Source organism: Takifugu flavidus, chromosome 22 (assembly GCF_003711565.1).
Source record: "Takifugu flavidus isolate HTHZ2018 chromosome 22, ASM371156v2, whole genome shotgun sequence".
In the NCBI taxonomy this organism is placed as follows: Eukaryota; Metazoa; Chordata; class Actinopteri; order Tetraodontiformes; family Tetraodontidae; genus Takifugu; species Takifugu flavidus.
The window spans coordinates 605,001-622,180 of record NC_079541.1 but is presented as its reverse complement, the minus strand read 5'-3'; the positions used below and the strand labels follow the sequence as shown (position 1 = coordinate 622,180).

Here is a 17,180-nt window from a genome sequence, read left to right as displayed (position 1 = left end):
AACGTGCACTAATTACGGATCCTTCTGTCGGGCTTGAGCTGCTGACCCGAGGACCTGAAGGGTCAGAGTCATAGTGAAGTCCTGTGTGTGTTTATGTGTTTGTCTGGACACTAAGACGAGCAGAGCTGAGCAACGTCCTCACACACACACACACACTCCCCACCGCCCTCGTGCTCACTCGGTAAGGGTATCGGGTGTGAGGCGCTGACCCGCTCTCGCCCTCGTACACACGCACACACACCTCCAGACAGACTGGGTCCCCTTACAGGCAGTTTGTGGTGTTAAATATTAAAGGTGTTCTTGGAATGAACTAGTTAAAGGTCACGTTTGAAACACAAGCAGCTCCTGTTGGACCAAAGTGTGCGTCTGCGCGCCGGGACTGATCCCAGATCAGTTCTTCACCTTCAGCTCAGCACGACCTCAATAAGACGTCCCATTAACCCGAGGCCTGGTTCTGACCCAAAAACAGTGAGGACAGGCCGACTGCCCCCTCCCCAGAGACGTACCCATGGAACCAGGTGTGGGACTGGATCAGTGCGCACACACACACACACACACACACACACACACACACACACACACACACACACACACACACACACACACACACACACACACGCTAATTTCCCTGGTTATCTGATCTGGTTCACGTCTTCCTGGAGACACCAAAGATAACAGAGAGCGAATCGATTGTCGGTGTTCCAGTTTCTCCCAGTTTCCTCCCACACACACCTGTCAGAGCCGAGGAGGACGTCTCTACAGGTGGAGCTCGCCTCCGTGAGCAATGATACGCTTAGTAGCTGCTTCTGTTTCCCTTCTCTGTCCTCGTTTCTCATGAAATGTGCATCACATTGGAGCAAAGCTTTTATTGTGAAAGGTGGGGAACCTTCCAGAATCAGGACGCCATTTAGCTTCTGTCTTGTGTCCGTTGAGCGACTCGCTCCTTTGAAAGTCGTGCGTTGAGCGCGTGCAGCCCCCTGATCAGTGCACGCCTCATCTCATCTCCTTCCGTCTCTCGTTCCTCATGTTCAGAGATAATCTGATCGCCCGGAGATGCATTTTGGACAAAAGATGAAACGGCGCTCAAATGTCTCTCCAACAATAAAGATGCTAAAGAGAAACGCGGATTAAGGGGAAGAACGCTTCTGTGGGCTAATCACATTTCACTCAACTCCTGAATAAACCTTAAAATATTCACAGCAGTGCTAAAAAAAACCTCGATTTCCTCAGAAATGTGCACAGAAAAAGAACTTGGGGCTGTGCAAGACCAAGGTTATCGCTCCCCTTCGTTTGTGTCGACATGTGGTACGCCCACGCCGACAATGATTTTAGAGAGTAAACAGGACGAGGACACACAAAGCTGCTGGCAGATGAAAACCCCTGAAAGATAATTTGGGATTAAACGCAGAAGATGAAAGGAAGTGACGTGGAAATATTTATGTGGAGGTCTCCATCTGCTGGCCAAAGCTGGTAATTACAGAAAACGCTGGTTTAAAATAATGCTGTAAATGATGAAATATGGAGTCAAAAAACACAACTTTGTATTTGTCTTAGCTAAGTACACACAAATACCAACACTGAAATACATACATTTACAAAAAAGATGATTTGTGGCCTCAAATTTAGGTAAAAAGAACTGTGTCAACAGTAATATTGTTTATTACCATAACTGACATAGAAAATACTGATTATAAAGGAGCTGATGGCCGTAGATCCTACCAAGAAGACATTTAAAACAGGATCATTACCTCTCTGTGTCAGAATGAATTGTGGATGATTTTTTTTTGCTATAAGTTACTTTAAAAAACGAATACAAACACATTTAACTGTGTGCAGAGAACTTGTATTGGACTTGGTGAGGATCCAGGGTGACTACAGCACTGACCAGCATGTGCTCGCTGTCCTATAAATAACGAAAGTCTCCTTTCCTGTAACACTCAATCCATAAATTAGTTTCAGAACTCGGATCGTGTGGTCGGTCTTTGCACAGTTTCAGTGTGAGACAGACGCGACGTTAAAACTTTAACAGCCGCTGTGACTTGTACCATGTTTCCAAAGGCAAACATCTTGTTGGAGGAAATGATTATTTCCTCTACAGGAAACGACACTGAAGGCAGCAACAGAAACCGAGCAGTGCTTTCAGTGGTCGCCTAGACAACCGTCAACCTACATTTGCTCAGGACAGGATCGACCGGATAAACAGCGACTTTGCTGAGGTGCAGTTTTCCAGTTCTGGTATTCTGGTAACAGTTTTGTGTGTTTACCATGTTTAAGACCTTTCCCTTCGCCCATCTATCAAAGGAGGAGCCCTAGGCGGAGCGTTTCTCCACACCCTGCTTAATCCCCAGAACCAGATGAACGAACCAGTTGATCTGAACCATCCAGCCCTTCTCCCTGCAGATCTCTATCTGGTCCAGCAGGTGGCGCTGCGCCTCGTCCTCGCTGCGGCCCACCGTCAGCGCCTCTCTGATGTACTCGATGTCCTCCTTGCTCGTCAGCTGCGGCATGCCTGAAAAAAGCAGCACAGGAGTCAAACTGAATGGTTTCAGAGACAAGACGAAGAGTTTTTATCCAAATCAGAAGTTGTACCAGTCATCAGCATCATGGAGAAGAGGATGATGAGCAGGTTGGTGTGATGCCGGAGAGCCAGGTAGGCCTTCACACACACATTCTGAAGGAGAAAGGCAAGTAAAACAATGCCGAGTGTGTCTGGACGAGAGGCGGCGGGTGTGTAGCCGTGCGCACGTGTCTGCTGTGTTTACAACAGGACTTCACGTTTGAGGCACCTGGAATTTCTGGAAGTTGGGGCTGCTTTTCTTTCCAGAGGTTCCCATGACGTAGAGGAAGTCAGGCGTGAGAACGAAGGGAACCCATTCCTTACTGATTCCCATGAAACTCTTGTAATTCCCCAGGATGTGGCCAAAGTCGATGTGGAAGAGGTTTCCTGCAGGGAGACAAAAGAGGGTTGGAGCCTTTTGTCCCGTGTTTACTCCCAGCCGGCCCCGGAATCATTCATCCCAGAACAACAACACCACTTTCCAGCTTCCTCACCAGACTCGGTGATCATGATGTTGTCGTTGTGGCGATCTCCGATCCCCAGGACGTAGGTGGCCACGCAGTAGCCGCCACAGGAGTGCAGGAACCTCTCCACGGCCTGCTGGAACTACAGAGACAGACGCCGTCAGGAGGGACGAAAGCACCAGGCCTGAAACGGTTTAGTTCCTGGAACAAAGTATCTGAATGTGGTGGAGCCTCGACCAGGAGGGGAGGCTGCACGTTGCAGGTATGATGTGAAGACAGGAAGAAGCAGCTTCCTTCCTGTCTGTGTGTCTGCTACTTCCTGTCAAACGTTGCAACAGCCCAGTGTAGAGACAACGTAGATCCGGTTCCAACAGGATCAGGAACGTCCTCGTGAGCAGCATCTGTGGACAGCGTACCTTGTCCTCGTTGACACACTTGTCCCGGAGCCACTGACAGAGGATCTCGTCTTTAAAAGCTCCGGTGCTCCCAACCACGCTCTGCTGGATGTTGGCGATGGTGGTGGCATCTTTCACGATCTCAATCATGCCTGAGACACAACAGAGAGCAGAGGCTGAGCATGGTCCCGCCCCCCCGGGGCCCCCCCACGAGAAAGGGACGCCTGCCCGACCTATTCTGTTCCCAGTGGAGATGCAGCCGTAGGGCAGGAGGCAGAGGTCCAGTGATTCCGTCTCCCAGATGGACTCCATGATCAGCAGGATCTGAAGGGAAAGCAGAGCCGTGAGCAGCCGGACGCTCGGGTCGTTCCGGACGCTCCGGTCGTTCCGGACGCTCCGGTCGTTCCGGACGCTCCGGTGCCGCCGCTCACCTGCAGGATCAGCATGTCCTGCCTCAGGTCGTCGCCGTCCTTGAAGATGATGCCGATGGGGTCTTTGGACAGCGTGGTGCTGTCGGCCCGCTTGAACTGCAGCCACAGAGGCTTCTTCTTGGACGCCATCACTTTGCACTGCTCGATCTGACGGGAAGAAACGTTTGTTTATGCGCGTGCCTTCGTTTCCTGGAGGGTCCAGAATGAGTGCGTGTCCCACCAAGAGGGCTCCAGCTCTGAGTCCAGGATCATACGGGACCCTGAAATCCTGGGGCAGGCCGGACGACTGCAGGGCCTCCAGTTTCTGGCGGAGCTGGAACACCACTGAGGAGCACAGGCAACGTGAGTCACATCTTCTCTGGTCCCAGGCTCAGACCAACGGTACCTGACCGGGAACCCACCTTGGGCGGTGATGTCGTACTTGTCGGCAGACACAGTCTTGATCTCCCGCGTGACTTTCTGCAGAGCTTCGGTGGTCTCCACCTGAAAGGCGCCGGCCAACGCGTCAGCGGAAGGTTGCCGGGCCGCGACGACGATGATGATGATGATGATGATGATGATGCCGGGAGGCACCGCTCACCTGTTTCCTGAAGTCCTGCAGCATGTCCTCGCCACACCCCCGCAGGTACGCCTCCAGCAGCACCGCGTAGCGCTGCTGGTAGTGCATGGACTGGGCGATCTCGCTGCGCAGGAACCAGAAGAGGAAGTGGCCGATGCGTTTGCTCTGCAGAGGGAGAGCGGAGGGAGAGATCAGAGTCTCACGCACACACACACGCACACACACACACAGGGTTTACCCTCAACGCTCTCTTCAGCAGGAACCGGACCAGGCTGCTGTCGTGGTAGGGCTCAAACTTCACCGCCTGCAGACGACACGCGAGCGTCAAAAGTGTCCGTGCGGCTTTCAGAGCTCACCTGAGATCACATTTGACTACGTGACGTCAGCAGGACACAGAGGTGGAGACAAGGACGCTGTGTGTCCACCTCAGCTGATCATTTAAACGCCTCATGCAAAGTCGTTAGAGTCGCTATGACAACACATCAGGGAAATTGATGTGCAAATGATGTGGCGCACATGAAGCACAAATAGCTTTCTTGATCCCAGTTTTGATGATTGGAGAGGAGTGAAGAAAACCTCCCTCAAACTCACACAAATACACAATTCGAGGAGCTAAAATAAGACTTTGATCTAATAATACGTCTGCATTTAAGTAGCCTGAAGACAATAGCGGTGGTTTAAAAGGGGTCCGGCCCCCCAGGTGAGCCTGCACGCACCTGCACCAGCTGCAGCAGGTACCGCAGCACGTCGTCGTCCTCCAGGGTCTCCAGCTTCCTGACGGCCAGCGAGCGAACCTGCGCGTCTGAGAAATGACAGTCCAGCAGCTGCATGGCCAGACCCACGTCCAGCCCGCTGGAGGCGGCGCCCGTTAGTGACGGCAGGAAACGGGCGGCTGAAGAGGAGCGGAGCGGCGCGGAGCGGCGCGGCGCGGAGCGGAGCGTCCTTACCTGCTGTCCCAGGCCGAGCTGCGCTCCAGCAGCCGGTGCGTCTCCAACACGTCCTCCTGCTTCCCCCAGCTGACGGAGCTCAGGAGTTTGGGGTAGGCCCTGCGAAGGGAAAGGTGCAGGTGAGGACGCGCGCGGGGTGACGGCAGGTGGTCGTCCACGTGCACAGCACCTGGGGTCGCGCGTGCACTCGTGCCTGAAGTGCCACAGCAGCTCCTTGTCCTCTGGGCTCAGAGGATGAAGCGGGTCGGTCCTCACAATCACAGCGAACTGCTTCCTCAGGTGGTTGGGCATCTCCCGCTGCCCCCGCTCGCCGCCCTGCGCCTCCTCCACGCCGCCCCTGGCCTCCCGGCTGGCGGCGCGGCTCTTGGGCAGCACCACAGGGTAGCAGTACTTGTCCAGCAGGATGGCGACGGCCATGGAGGACGCCCGGTCCGGGTTGGTGGCCGAGGTCAGCTTGTCGGCGTTGATGCTGCTGCTGCTCTCGTCGCTCTTCTCCGGCATCTTCCACATGTGGAGGATGAACTCGCCCTGGCGCAGGAGCGAGCGGTGGTCCACCAGCAGCAGGTTGACGTAGTACAGGAGGCGGCTCTTGGTCTTTCCTGTCAACACACGGTGACGGGGGGGGCGTGAGGCTGGAGGTCGCTGCAGCGTCGCTGCTGAAAGTCCTCACCATCGTGGCCGCCCGCTGCCGCTGCCGCTGCCGCTGGGCCGTCCTGCTGCGCTGAGCCCCCCTTGGAGTTTAGAGTCTGAGGCTGCTTCCTACAAACCACCTGGATGGAGCAGACGAAAGCATCAAAGCAGATGCAGGCCGGCTGGTTCGGGCTGGTCGGACCGGGACCGTTCCCAGCTCACCTGGAGGCTGAGACGTGCTCCTTTCGGCAGATCCTTGATCTTGATGTTAAACTCCAGCCAGCAGTTCCACAGAACCTCTTCAGTAAATGTTTTGGAGGAGGTTCTCTCCTGGGGAAGGAGAGAGAATCTTTCCTGAAACCTGCTGCTCGTGTGTTGGGACATGAGAGCTGCATAAAATGTTGACTATTTAAGATCGGTGTTGATCTGTTTCCCCAGATCCAGTCCTGGTTTTACTGTCTCAGGAGATAAGACCGACCTGGTAGGACAGAGGACTGGATCTGGATCTGGACGCCCCTGAGCTGAGGCGGATTAGCGTGCGGCTACCTGAGCTAAGAGCTGCTGGCCGTGGAAGATGCTCGCTTCAACAAACACCAGGAAGTCTGGGATTTTCGGCAGGGACGGGATGTCGATACCCAGCACTTTGACTCTGAACTTCCTGTTGCAGTCCCACATGGAGATGGTGAACACCCGCTCGTGGTCCTTCCCGTCGATGGTCAGTTGCTCGTGGGTACCTGGCAAACACAATCAACCAGTTCTGACTTGGAAAACGTGGCTGAACCGACCGTCTCCTGAATCAGCTCCGCACCCGCAACTCCGGTACAGTCGTCCACCTGAGCCCAGTCCTCCTTCTGGACCAGGTCCAGGTCAGGATTGGGTGGCGTCTCCAGAACCAGATGAATTTCCTCCCCGTTCTTTAGACACTGTCGGACCCAGTTGAAGTTCTGCAGAGGTTTGTCACCGTACAGATACTCCTCCCTGCACCAACACACACTTACAAAGTTACTCTTCACTTCTGAAACGCTCCACAAGAACCAGATCTAAAAGTCTAAATACCTTCCACACACGCGCAGCACAAAGTCCGTCTCGCTCAGGTTTTCCGGAATACCGAGCAGAACTCTTTTACTTGATGTCTTGGCAAAGAAACTGGTCAAAACCTGAGCAGAAGAGGAGCCTGAGCGGGACTGAAAGGTGAGAGTTTCCCTCCCCAGCGTTGCTTTACCTGCGCTGGAGAGTCGTCGATGGAGACTTTGATGGTCTGGCTCACTGTGCTGACGTGGATCACCACCAGGATGGAACCGTTGCTGACCTGGAGGAACCACAGCACATCATGTTTCAGGCAGCCCCGATTGGCTCCTTCCAATACGGAGCTAAGCTACCTTGCTCAGCAGGTGCTCAGGCAGGTTCTTGCAGGTGACCCAGGGGTCCATGGAGTAGAGCTTCGGGTCCCGCTCCATCAGTTCTAGGCGCCGCGGCGTCAGCAGCTTCCTGCGGGTGAACTCCAGCTCGTCATCGTGCACGTTGCTGACGTCCGTCACGTCGTAGCCGATCAGGTAGTTGAGGTAGCGCTGGTACTGCAGCGACTCCTCCGACGGCTGGGGGCGGAGCACCAGCTGGATCCGCCCCACTTCTTTCTTCAGGGCTTTGAGAGCACAGAGCGTGTTGGAAGACACCACTGAACGCTGAACGTGCACGTTGGGTCCGGCTGGTACCTCTCCAGTAGCAGACGCAGTCCAGCGTCTGGAAGACCTGGTGCTTGTCGTAGATCTCACACACGCTGCCTTTTTTCTGGTAGAGCAGGATGCACTGGTCCGGAGAGAAGCGCTGGTAGAAGTCAGGGCAGATGTTCAGGGTCACGGCCCTCAGCCACACCTGAGTCTTCACCTGGGAAACGAGAGCGTCTGCATGAATCCGCTGCCCGATCCGCCCCAAACGCACCAGAGACGGCAAAGCCACGGCGTCCGCGGACCTGTTCCACGGTCCAGTTCGCCGCCACGTCCAGGAGCAACTTGTCAGAACCACTTTTGCATCTGGCTGCAGCCGGCAGGACGAACTCCACACTGATCTGATCCATGGAGCTGTGGGGAGCCGAGCTGACGGCCTTCCTCCTCCTCCTCCTCCTCCTCGAATGGTCTCCTGTTACGATTGCGGAATCCTCGTCACTCAGCTGCGCCTGCTCCGCATCCATAACCTAACTTTAGATGCACAAGATGCAGTTTTTGCTAATAAACATACGGTTGAAGCCAACTCTCCTTCAGGGCATCACTCGGGCTACTGAGGCGTTGTTGTTCTAGTTTAAAAGATATCTCATACACGTTCGTATCAATAGACACTGTTTGCTATTATTAGCTTTCTATTATGCAAAAACCAAACGAGAATACAAAGATAGCACATTTTAAAATCCACCGTGGAGAAAATGATTTCCCCTCTGCTTCTGTAACAGAGGAAGTATCAAGAAACAGGAAGCATCAAAACGCACCAAAGTAGAAGAAACGACCAACTTTGTCACAATTCAAACGCAAAATTAGGTCTCGAATGTAGGCAAACAGTTGGCAGGACGACGTGAAAAGGCCAATAAAGTGAGTTGAAGTGCAACAATGGCGGAAGTTTGTGAGAAGAGTAACGGTGCTGCAATAAACGGAAGCAGAGGCGTCAAAGCTGTCAAACGGGACTTTTCGGAGCTGAAAACACTCACCAGGCAACGCAGACGGCAGCACAACCCAAAGCTTTCGGCCTTTTAGTCTGTTTCCATGCGGCACCAGACCGGGGGCACATGTAGAACATCAGATGTTTCACACTTTACTGGCAGGTTCCGAAGAAACGCGTCTCCTGCACAAGACCGTCAATCTCACCGGCGAACTTCTGGAGGCTGAAACCGGAAAACTACTTCCGGCGTGCCTCTTCAAAATAAAACCGATCACTTGATTTGTAGTTTTGTTAGGTAATATAATTTGACCCAATGCTGGTTTGGTGATGAAATAATAATTATACCATTATTTCCTTCGAAAGAACACGTAGCAGCGTTTGCTTGTCACTGTCCATTTATCGTACTATTATATTTTAGATAACGGATTTTAGATATTTGGTTCAGCTCAGCACGTCTAACTTGATGCTGTGTTTTCCTCTGTGCCCACTGGGGGGATACTAAGAACTCTCAAGACTGTTGTTTAATGCTCGTCCTAATTAATTAGTGTTATTAGAGCAGCACAAAGTGTGTGAAGGAGAGTTGATTTTATACGTGAAGCATTTTTATACGTCGCCGCTGTGTTAACACTCAAATGCAATTTATTGTACTGTAAACCTACTCTAAAAACAAAAAAGTACTGACAAATAATAGTTTTAATGCCATTTTTTCCCTCAAATGAATGAACGTGCTGTTGAGAATTGTCTTTATCTTGTTATGTGTTTCACCATATGTTCCTGTCTTCTCTTAGAAGTCATTAGCAGATGTAACAAAGATCAGAGACATTCCTTTCACAGGATATTAAACAGGTGTCTGCTTACCTTTATTAGGGATCCCTTTGTCGTCAGTTGTCCTCCGAAGTGACCGTTGTTGAATTCTCTGCCTCAGATGACTTCTCTCTTCATCACGTCGGGGTCACCAAATTGTTGGATCGCAATACCTCCCGTATGTAGCTGCCGATCCACGTGTTCGTTGAATGAAGACTTCGAGAAGAAAAGTACCAATTTCGAAATGTATTTGACAATAGAACCAATTCCAGATACAAATATTACAGAGCTCCGGGCCAGTTCATAACCCTAACAACAACAGAGTTAATCGTCAGGGCACGAAGTCTGACCACCTAACTATCCCTTGGCCCAGTCTTTTATAGAAACACACATGCAAATTCTCAATGTTCATGCAATCCAATCCAGTTCCTCTGCTGGGATGACCTCGTCCTCTTCTTCCAGTCTCCTTTGGTGTTGATACAGTCCTTCTTATCCATTATCTTCCCCGGTGGCCAGATCAAAGTTCCCATTCTTTATGCAAATAAGATCACAACCCCACCATGATGTCCCATTTATGATGGGTGTTTAACACCCCCTGCCTGACTGGCTCCTGAGATTACAATGGAACAACAACAACAACAATCCTGTGAAAGGAATGTCTCTGATCTTTGTTACATCTGCTAATGACTTCTAAGAGAAGACAGGAACATATGGTGAAACACATAACAAGATAAAGACAATTCTCAACAGTGCACAATGTTTTATCGCGATAATGGAACAGAACACCACTTTTCTCACAGCATGAATGTAGTCATTTAGCTTTCCCACCTCATACAAAGTGAATATAATTGCGTCTGCTCGAGTTTCACAGAGCGTCGTGGATGCGAAGACCTGTGGCAGCCTTAGACATGAGGAAAGGCCACAATCTTTGAGGTTATTAGGCTGAAATAACCTGTTGTACAAGTTGCACTGCGACTGAGCTGGAGGCTGTTTGCTTGTTACTTAACGCACCTATTATCATCTATGCTTATGTTATGTTATGGGTACTTATATCTGGAGACATGTAGCGCAAGTACCTGTTACAGACGGTGAATATAAACTTTGGGGTTGTGTCAGTACTTCTGCTCAGCCATCTTTCATCTAGCGAACCCACCCAGCCTTTTATCAGCCTGGTGAAATTGACTGACCAATCAGATTGAAGGAAGCGTTTGACTGACACCGACACCGACCAATTAGGACGCAGGAAGTGAAGCGTTTATACTCGTCCCCTTTCCCGTAGAAGGCGACTGTTTTGGTGAGTTGAGCAAAGTTAATTCAAATAGTTTGTCGATTTTTCAGCATAGATTATGAAATGTGGCAACGACAGTGAGGCGATCGCACACCAAACTTTCGAGTGGAGCCCCGTTGTTGAACTGTCAACGCTTATTCTGGGCTGTAAATAGAGTTTCGCGACCCTCCGTGGAGCTTCTCTGTTGACGTTCGTTGCTTTGTGAACTGCTTTGGGCAGCAGACTGTCTCGTCCTTTTTAGATACCTTAGAAATCCTCCCAAACGCCGCTTTGTCTTCGCTAAAAGTCGCCTTTTCCTCGGAATTGTTTCCAACTGTCATTGAATTCGTGTTTTAAATCCGTTTAACCCCTTAGTTAGCGTATATTATTGTTGTCCTCTTCATACTGAATGAATGGGGTTTTATGTGCATGCGCACACGATCCCAAAAGTTTATAAACAAGAAGTCACGTGATAATATTTCGAAACCGACGACCGAAACCGACCTTAATCACGTCGCATGTTGTAAACACATGCCGTAGTTGCGTTACGCATATTAATCTTAACATTTTAACAACATTACTCCAATATCAACCTGTCAGCTGTCCAGCAGCGTGCATGTCGCCCCCCCCGCACGTATAGAGGCTATACATTACACCGGTCAAGCTCCAGTTTCTCAGCTCACACATTTCTGGAACTGCAGCTTGTGTTGAGTGTTGAGTAATGTCGTGTTTCCTCCGGTGGTTTCCGTTATCGTCCCGCATTCAAATCCGAATTCTGAAATGAGTTGACGGACTTTCTGCAGCTGTTTGCATGTTTCAGTCACGTTACCATGGTGAGGGAGGCGATGACCTCAGCCGAGCTCTCTAGTGACCTTCAGCATCACAAGGTGCAGAATTCCGAGCCTCGGCAGGAACACGCAGGTATTTACAGACGCTTCGTCCTCTAAAGTCTATCTAAATAGTAACATATGGAAAACACTCTATAATGAGAACCTGTTTCATCCGTCCCACCCCCAGATGTAACTATGGAGGCTGAGTCACATGATCTCCTCCTCTGTAGCGAGCGGCTCCCCTCCTCCCCTGGTGGCCCCAGCAGTGACAGCTACATTGAATATGGTACCTAAACACACACGTGTTCCATTCTTTATTTTGAGGAGACCCAGTCCAGCGATGGCTGAGGTAGCTCTGATTCCAGAGCAGGGGCGGAGAAACCCAGTCCCTCAGGGCAGCCATGCAGCCAGGTTTTCTGCCTCCATCGCCGATGAACGCCTTCATCCCGTCCTTAAACCGTGTATCGCTGAACTTTACTGGCCTTAAGCAGCAACGTCAGTTTTAGTGAAACACAGTTCGAGTCAGCCGAGCGTGAGCGCCGCTCATCTCTTCCTCCCAGATGACCTCCCTGACCTGCAGGAGGTCCAGGAGGAGGCAGAGCCAACGGCGCCACCTGTCTACCAGGTGGACATGGATGTGTCGCACCAGGAGCCAAACACACACACACTCACGCAGCCTCCCGACACCCACCGGCTGACGCAGCTGGCTCACATCGCCACGGGTCCACAGAGCCCGCTGCTCCAGGAGGGTCCGGTCAGCAGGTCAGTGCACCTTCTGCTGCAGCTCCATGTGCAGCGTCACGGCCTGAGCTGTGTTTGATGGAACTGTGTTTTCAGCTCTTCTTCAGCCTGGAGCAGTAATCTACATTCCTATGCGAGGGCCGTGCCACGCAGCGTGTCGCCCCCTGGCGGTCGTTGCAGTCAGCGCAGCAGGGTAGAGCTCAGGTTCACCGCCATCATCCAAAGGCCCAATAAATATCTAAAACGTCCTGTTCCCCGACAGAAGAGCAGCGAATGTGGCTCTGCAGTGTCCACCAGGTCCTCTCTGTCTGATGATGAAGATATCGGGTGGAACATCTCCTGGCCGCCCACAGCCTGGCACTGCTTCCTCAAAGGTGGGACAGCACAGAGTGTCTGTGTGCTCCTTCCACACCCCCCAGTGGGGCCCGGAGGCTGCTATTTCTGAGCACCGCTTCTCATCCTCCAGGGACTCTTGTGCGCTTCCACGACGGCTCCCATTCCAAGTGGCGAGACGTGGACGGCCTGGGCTCCGCCGAGGAAGACTGTGCAGAAGAAGAGCAGCTCCTGAAGGTACAGGCGGCTGCACCCAGCCACAGGCTGCTCAGGGTTCAGGGCACTGAAAGGACCTCTCTTGATGCTTCTGTTCCACCGCGCATTTCCAGACGTATGGGTCCGAAGGTCTGCAGCTGGTGGATCACACTGAGGTTGTGTTGTCTGGCCAGACTGTCCTACAGCTGACCTTTGACCCCGGGGCATTCGGACAGACCTGCGTTACCGCACGGTGTCAGCTGGACCACCCCTTCTACGTGAAAAATAAAGGTGGGCCTGACACTTCTGACCGTCCCGACCGTCAGAGGCTGCGTTTAAAGCGTCATCGTTTGGTTTTTACCAGGCTGGTCGTCATTTTACCCCGGCCTGACTGTGGTGCATCATGGGATTCCCTGTTATGACCTGGAGGTCGGCGCCCTGTGCCTCCCTCCAGGACACAGAGATGCTAAACACGCCGACAACTCGCTGGTCTTTGACACCTTCCGCAGGTAAAGTCACGGCTTGTTGCTGAAACAGCAGCGGGCCGATCACCGTGACCTGACTCTCGCGCGTCTCCTCAGCTTTGACTTCACTCCTCTGGACTCCTCCGCCGTCTACGTGTTGAGCAGCATGGCCAGGCGGCGGCAGGCCTCTCGCACCAGCGGGGACGGAGGCGCGTCGCCAGGTGCTCTGCATTTTGGGGCTAATGTGACGTTACGTGTTATGTGATGAGGAAGCCAAGTCCAAACCCAACGTCTCCCTTTCAAACCTCCAGAACCTCAGAGTCAGAGCGGCTCCCCGCCTTCTCGCCAGAAGCCGAACAGAAAACAGAACACCGGCCCAGCAAAAGGCGACAACGCGTCCTCGAAGTGCAAGCGACCGATGAACGCCTTCATGTTGTTTGCCAAGAAGTTCAGGGTGGAGTACACGCAGATGCACCCTGGGAAGGACAACAGGTGAGTGCTGTCAGGTGTCGGACAACAACAGCAGTTTACCTGTAGTTGTCAGTGGTTTAGCATTAGGATATTCTGCCCCTGTCGGCCAGGCAGCGGTACTGCAGCCACATTTTCCACCCCGGAGATACAGGTGACTTTAGGAGCTTATAGAAGCACTCTGAACCGTGTTCTTCAGATCTCACAGCCTGTGATGGTTTTTTGTGCTTCAGAGCCATCAGCGTCCTGCTGGGGGAGAAGTGGAAGAAGATGCGGAGCGAGGAGCGGCGGGTGTTCACCGTCCAGGCCAAAGCCCTCGCCGACGAGCAGAAACGGCTCAACCCAGACTGCTGGAAACGCAAACGGACCGGCTCGGTAAGACGGCGCCCACGCCACATCGGAGGCCCTCCTCATCTCCGTCCCCTTCAGCTCCTCACAACATCTCTGATGGAGGGAGAGACGTTGTCAGGTCCCCACATATGTGAAAAACCAGGCCCCACACACACACACACACACACACACACACACACACACACACACGCACACACACACACGCACACACACACACACACACACACTTTGCTCTCGTCCTATTTCTTCATGCTGTCGATTGTTCTGTGTCCTCCAGGGTTGTCAGGGAAATTAGGGACCAGAAGAAAGAAGCAGCCCGTTTGGCCTGCAGACCCCCTCGTGCACATGCAGACCCCCTCGTGCACATGCAGACCCCCTCGTGCACATGCAGACCCCCTCGTGCACATGCAGACCCCCTCGTGCACATGCAGACGTGACGAGCAGCTCTGTGTTTTCCAGCTTCACGGTGAAATGTTGTACAGACTCACCTCTTCCACAGCGAGGCCTCGATTCTTCTTTCAGGTTCTTTTTTTAAATCTCCTCACAGCCCAAACTGCGGCAGAGTCAGTTTTCTCTCATCAGTTCTGCTCCTCAGAGGAGCCAAATGTGCTTTCAGAAGTGTCAATTTAGGTCAGACAACAATATTACGCCTACATTTACGATCTAAATACGAATGAACTGTTCCTATTTAGCTCAGATGAGCTTCCCTCTCAGCATTTTTCCCTGATTATTTTAGAGCTGAACAGTTGGACTAATAAAAGAGCTTCTGGCTCATTCATACTTGAACTGGGAGGGGTTGTGGGGCTAGCATTTTAGCTTAGCTTTCAACTATTGCACAAAACTTTGCTTTTTCCTTCAGCGTTTTGCATCAAACCTCATTTGTGGTGATGATTGAAGACACCTTCAGCTTCGCTTCCCCTAGTTCAGGAATAAAGCAAAAACTGCATTTATTAGTCTGACAGTCAGACTAAACACTTCATAATGTCTTTTATTCCGGCCTCTTTTGGGGAAGTTTTATGGCTTCTTGTGCCATTAATATTAAAGGAGGTTACAGACAATCATAATGTTGACCTGAATCTGCCAGAGTGGCCCACAAATGTCTCCAGATGAGTCCCTAATTTTAGAGTTTTGCTTCACATTTTGTGCCATTATAGGATGTTTTTCACGCACGTTGCCTTTTATGACGTTTAAAACAGATTCTCCATGATAAAATCGAGTTCCTCTTTTATTCTAAAGTGTAAACGTATTCCTTTATTCTTGTGGAAATGACCAGATTGTCCTCCAGATCGTCTCTGAGGTTTAAAGCTGTTGGAAGCACTTTGGCTGCAGCAACAAGTGTTTTGAAAAGAAATAAGAGAATAGGTGAAGCAGAACATCCCTGTTGTGCTGTGGAAGCTCCGAGCTCGGCCTCTGGAGCCTGTGTGAGGCCTTATTTGATGCAGGGAGCGAATCTAAAATGGGGAGTTGAGAAGATGAACGGTGGATTCTGAGGTGTAGCGAGGTTTGTCATGAACGCACTATATACACTTTATGAGACAACATATTTAATGGCAAATATTATTCTTACAACGAAATGAATCTATTTTGGTTTTGAACTAATCTTTGTTCATTTTAATGTCTGTGTGTTGAACAGAGTATTATGGGATGAATAAAGGCATGAGTCCAGGTTCTGGCTCAGTGTGATGATGCAATAATGGCGTCTTTTGGTTTTTCCTGCCAGTGGTGGTGAAGAAAGCGGAGGCCTGGTGGTGTTTGTGTTCTGTACATTTATTAGCCAGTAGACGTGCAGACACATGAAGCTGCTGCAGAAATCGGACCCACAGAGACGACGTCCCCTCAAAGGCCGGCAGTGACGTCACATCAGACACGTTAGTGTCAAATAGCAAAAATAGAGAGGTTTGGTATAAACGCTCAATAGTTTGGCCTCTTCTTCATCTTCAGGGATATTTACAGATATTACAGAACTGAGCTGGGCCCTCTGAGGAACGCCGTTGTTTCAGAATCAACATTTTCATGGATAAAATGGTCGGAAGCCTTCTTCCTCTGGTTACTGATGAACACTTTTCTTGTTTGAAGTCAATTAAAAGAGAGGAAAAAAACTGTTCTGTACATGATTTAGTATCAAAAGACGTTTAAAAAGCAGTGATTTAGGGAAGGCACAGAGACCCCGGAGCCGTGGCAACAATTCCTGCTAGTTTCATCTGCTGGTTAACGAAAAAAGGAAATAAATACAGATTAATGAAATAAATAAATAGATGGAAAACCAAATGAGAGGAGCCCGTGCACCAGTACGAGCGCACCAAGTCGTAGCCCTAATCTGACACTCGTTCTATGTTTTATCTTCCAAAATAGAATTATTACAAATGTAGTAAAAATATTTGTCCATCTGGATGATGCACAGTGAGGCGTCTTCAGTCCATCAATAACCTCTCGGATGTTTAACGAACGACTTATTTCGTCACACAAAAGTCTTATTTCAGCATTAATTTTAGTACTCGGCCTAAACGTGGCTTTAAACCTGAATCATTAAACATCGGCAGCTAAAACTAAATTAATAAAATAACAAATTTTGGTGCATTTTACTCAGAAATCGGTGACCAGCTAAAGACCGTCTTTGTTCATTAGTTTATCACTGACCTGTGGGCCAAAGTCTGAATGTCTGAACATCAATTTATTCTGCTGCTTGACCAGTTTCAGCCCAGAAGACGGAGGGACGGGGGGACGGGGGGACGGGGGGAGGACGCTGAAACATCGGGCCGGAGCCGTCCCATGCTGTAGCGACGGGCGCCGATGTTGCGCCTGGCTCTACATGAGGGACTCCAGGCTCTCGGTGATGTTACTCTGACCCAGCGGCAGAGATCCGTTGGTCTCCTGACACCGCAGGGATCTCTGGTCCTCCTGGCTGCTCACCAAGCTCAGCACGGCTCGGTACAGGTACTGGAACTGCTCCTGCGGGGGGCCAGCACAGTGACTACACAGCTAGTCCAGTTAGCCTGGCTCTGCTGGCAGTGGCGAGCGTGCACGTGGATACTCACCAGGTCGTTGAAGACCCCCGGCCTCATCAGGTTGGTCATCCGTGCAACCTGGTACACATCTAC

The 17,180-nt window shown here is 51.1% G+C and overlaps 3 protein-coding genes across 9 annotated transcripts in view; 1 reads left to right on the top strand and 2 right to left on the bottom strand.

Moving 5' to 3' along the window:
• Positions 1–1,524: 1,524 nt before the first annotated feature.
• pik3cg (phosphatidylinositol-4,5-bisphosphate 3-kinase, catalytic subunit gamma) lies at positions 1,525–8,874 on the bottom strand. 2 transcript variants are annotated; one of them, XM_057022598.1, is made up of 24 exons: positions 8,679–8,874; positions 7,953–8,178; positions 7,696–7,867; positions 7,363–7,625; positions 7,206–7,292; positions 7,040–7,140; positions 6,792–6,961; positions 6,530–6,717; positions 6,206–6,313; positions 6,024–6,123; positions 5,523–5,952; positions 5,354–5,452; positions 5,123–5,258; positions 4,645–4,710; positions 4,428–4,571; positions 4,249–4,330; positions 4,068–4,171; positions 3,848–3,994; positions 3,650–3,740; positions 3,438–3,568; positions 3,052–3,163; positions 2,787–2,944; positions 2,590–2,671; positions 1,525–2,509 (listed from the first exon to the last, which is right to left on the bottom strand). In XM_057022598.1, exons 2-24 carry the CDS (start codon positions 8,169–8,171, stop codon positions 2,310–2,312), a joined length of 3,390 nt encoding a protein of 1,129 aa, XP_056878578.1. In that variant the 5' UTR covers positions 8,172–8,178; positions 8,679–8,874; the 3' UTR covers positions 1,525–2,309. The 2 variants fall into 2 exon arrangements, with proteins under 2 accessions (XP_056878578.1, XP_056878579.1); XM_057022599.1 differs by having other exon boundaries at positions 7,953–8,119; positions 8,679–8,872.
• A 1,332-nt stretch (positions 8,875–10,206) lies between these two features.
• LOC130519322 (HMG box-containing protein 1-like) lies at positions 10,207–15,776 on the top strand. 4 transcript variants are annotated; one of them, XM_057022669.1, is made up of 13 exons: positions 10,207–10,727; positions 11,521–11,621; positions 11,718–11,816; positions 12,091–12,292; positions 12,368–12,464; positions 12,534–12,645; positions 12,738–12,841; positions 12,934–13,090; positions 13,164–13,308; positions 13,381–13,484; positions 13,575–13,755; positions 13,965–14,106; positions 14,360–15,776. In XM_057022669.1, exons 2-13 carry the CDS (start codon positions 11,531–11,533, stop codon positions 14,375–14,377), a joined length of 1,452 nt encoding a protein of 483 aa, XP_056878649.1. In that variant the 5' UTR covers positions 10,207–10,727; positions 11,521–11,530; the 3' UTR covers positions 14,378–15,776. The 4 variants fall into 4 exon arrangements, with proteins under 4 accessions (XP_056878649.1, XP_056878651.1, XP_056878652.1 ...); XM_057022671.1 differs by having other exon boundaries at positions 11,504–11,621; XM_057022672.1 differs by lacking the exon at positions 10,207–10,727 and having other exon boundaries at positions 10,736–11,621; positions 12,537–12,645.
• A 52-nt stretch (positions 15,777–15,828) lies between these two features.
• Positions 15,829–17,180, bottom strand: part of ptprz1b (protein tyrosine phosphatase receptor type Z1b) — a 23,821-nt gene continuing 22,469 nt past the window's right edge. For all 3 annotated transcript variants that reach the window (XM_057022594.1, XM_057022597.1, XM_057022595.1), the window contains 2 exons: positions 17,118–17,180; positions 15,829–17,031 (listed from right to left, as the gene is read on the bottom strand). The exon at positions 17,118–17,180 is cut by the window's right edge and continues 73 nt beyond it. In XM_057022594.1, the coding sequence (XP_056878574.1) occupies positions 16,888–17,031; positions 17,118–17,180 (207 nt within the window). In that variant the 3' untranslated portion in view covers positions 15,829–16,887. The remainder of the gene's footprint in view (positions 17,032–17,117) is intronic.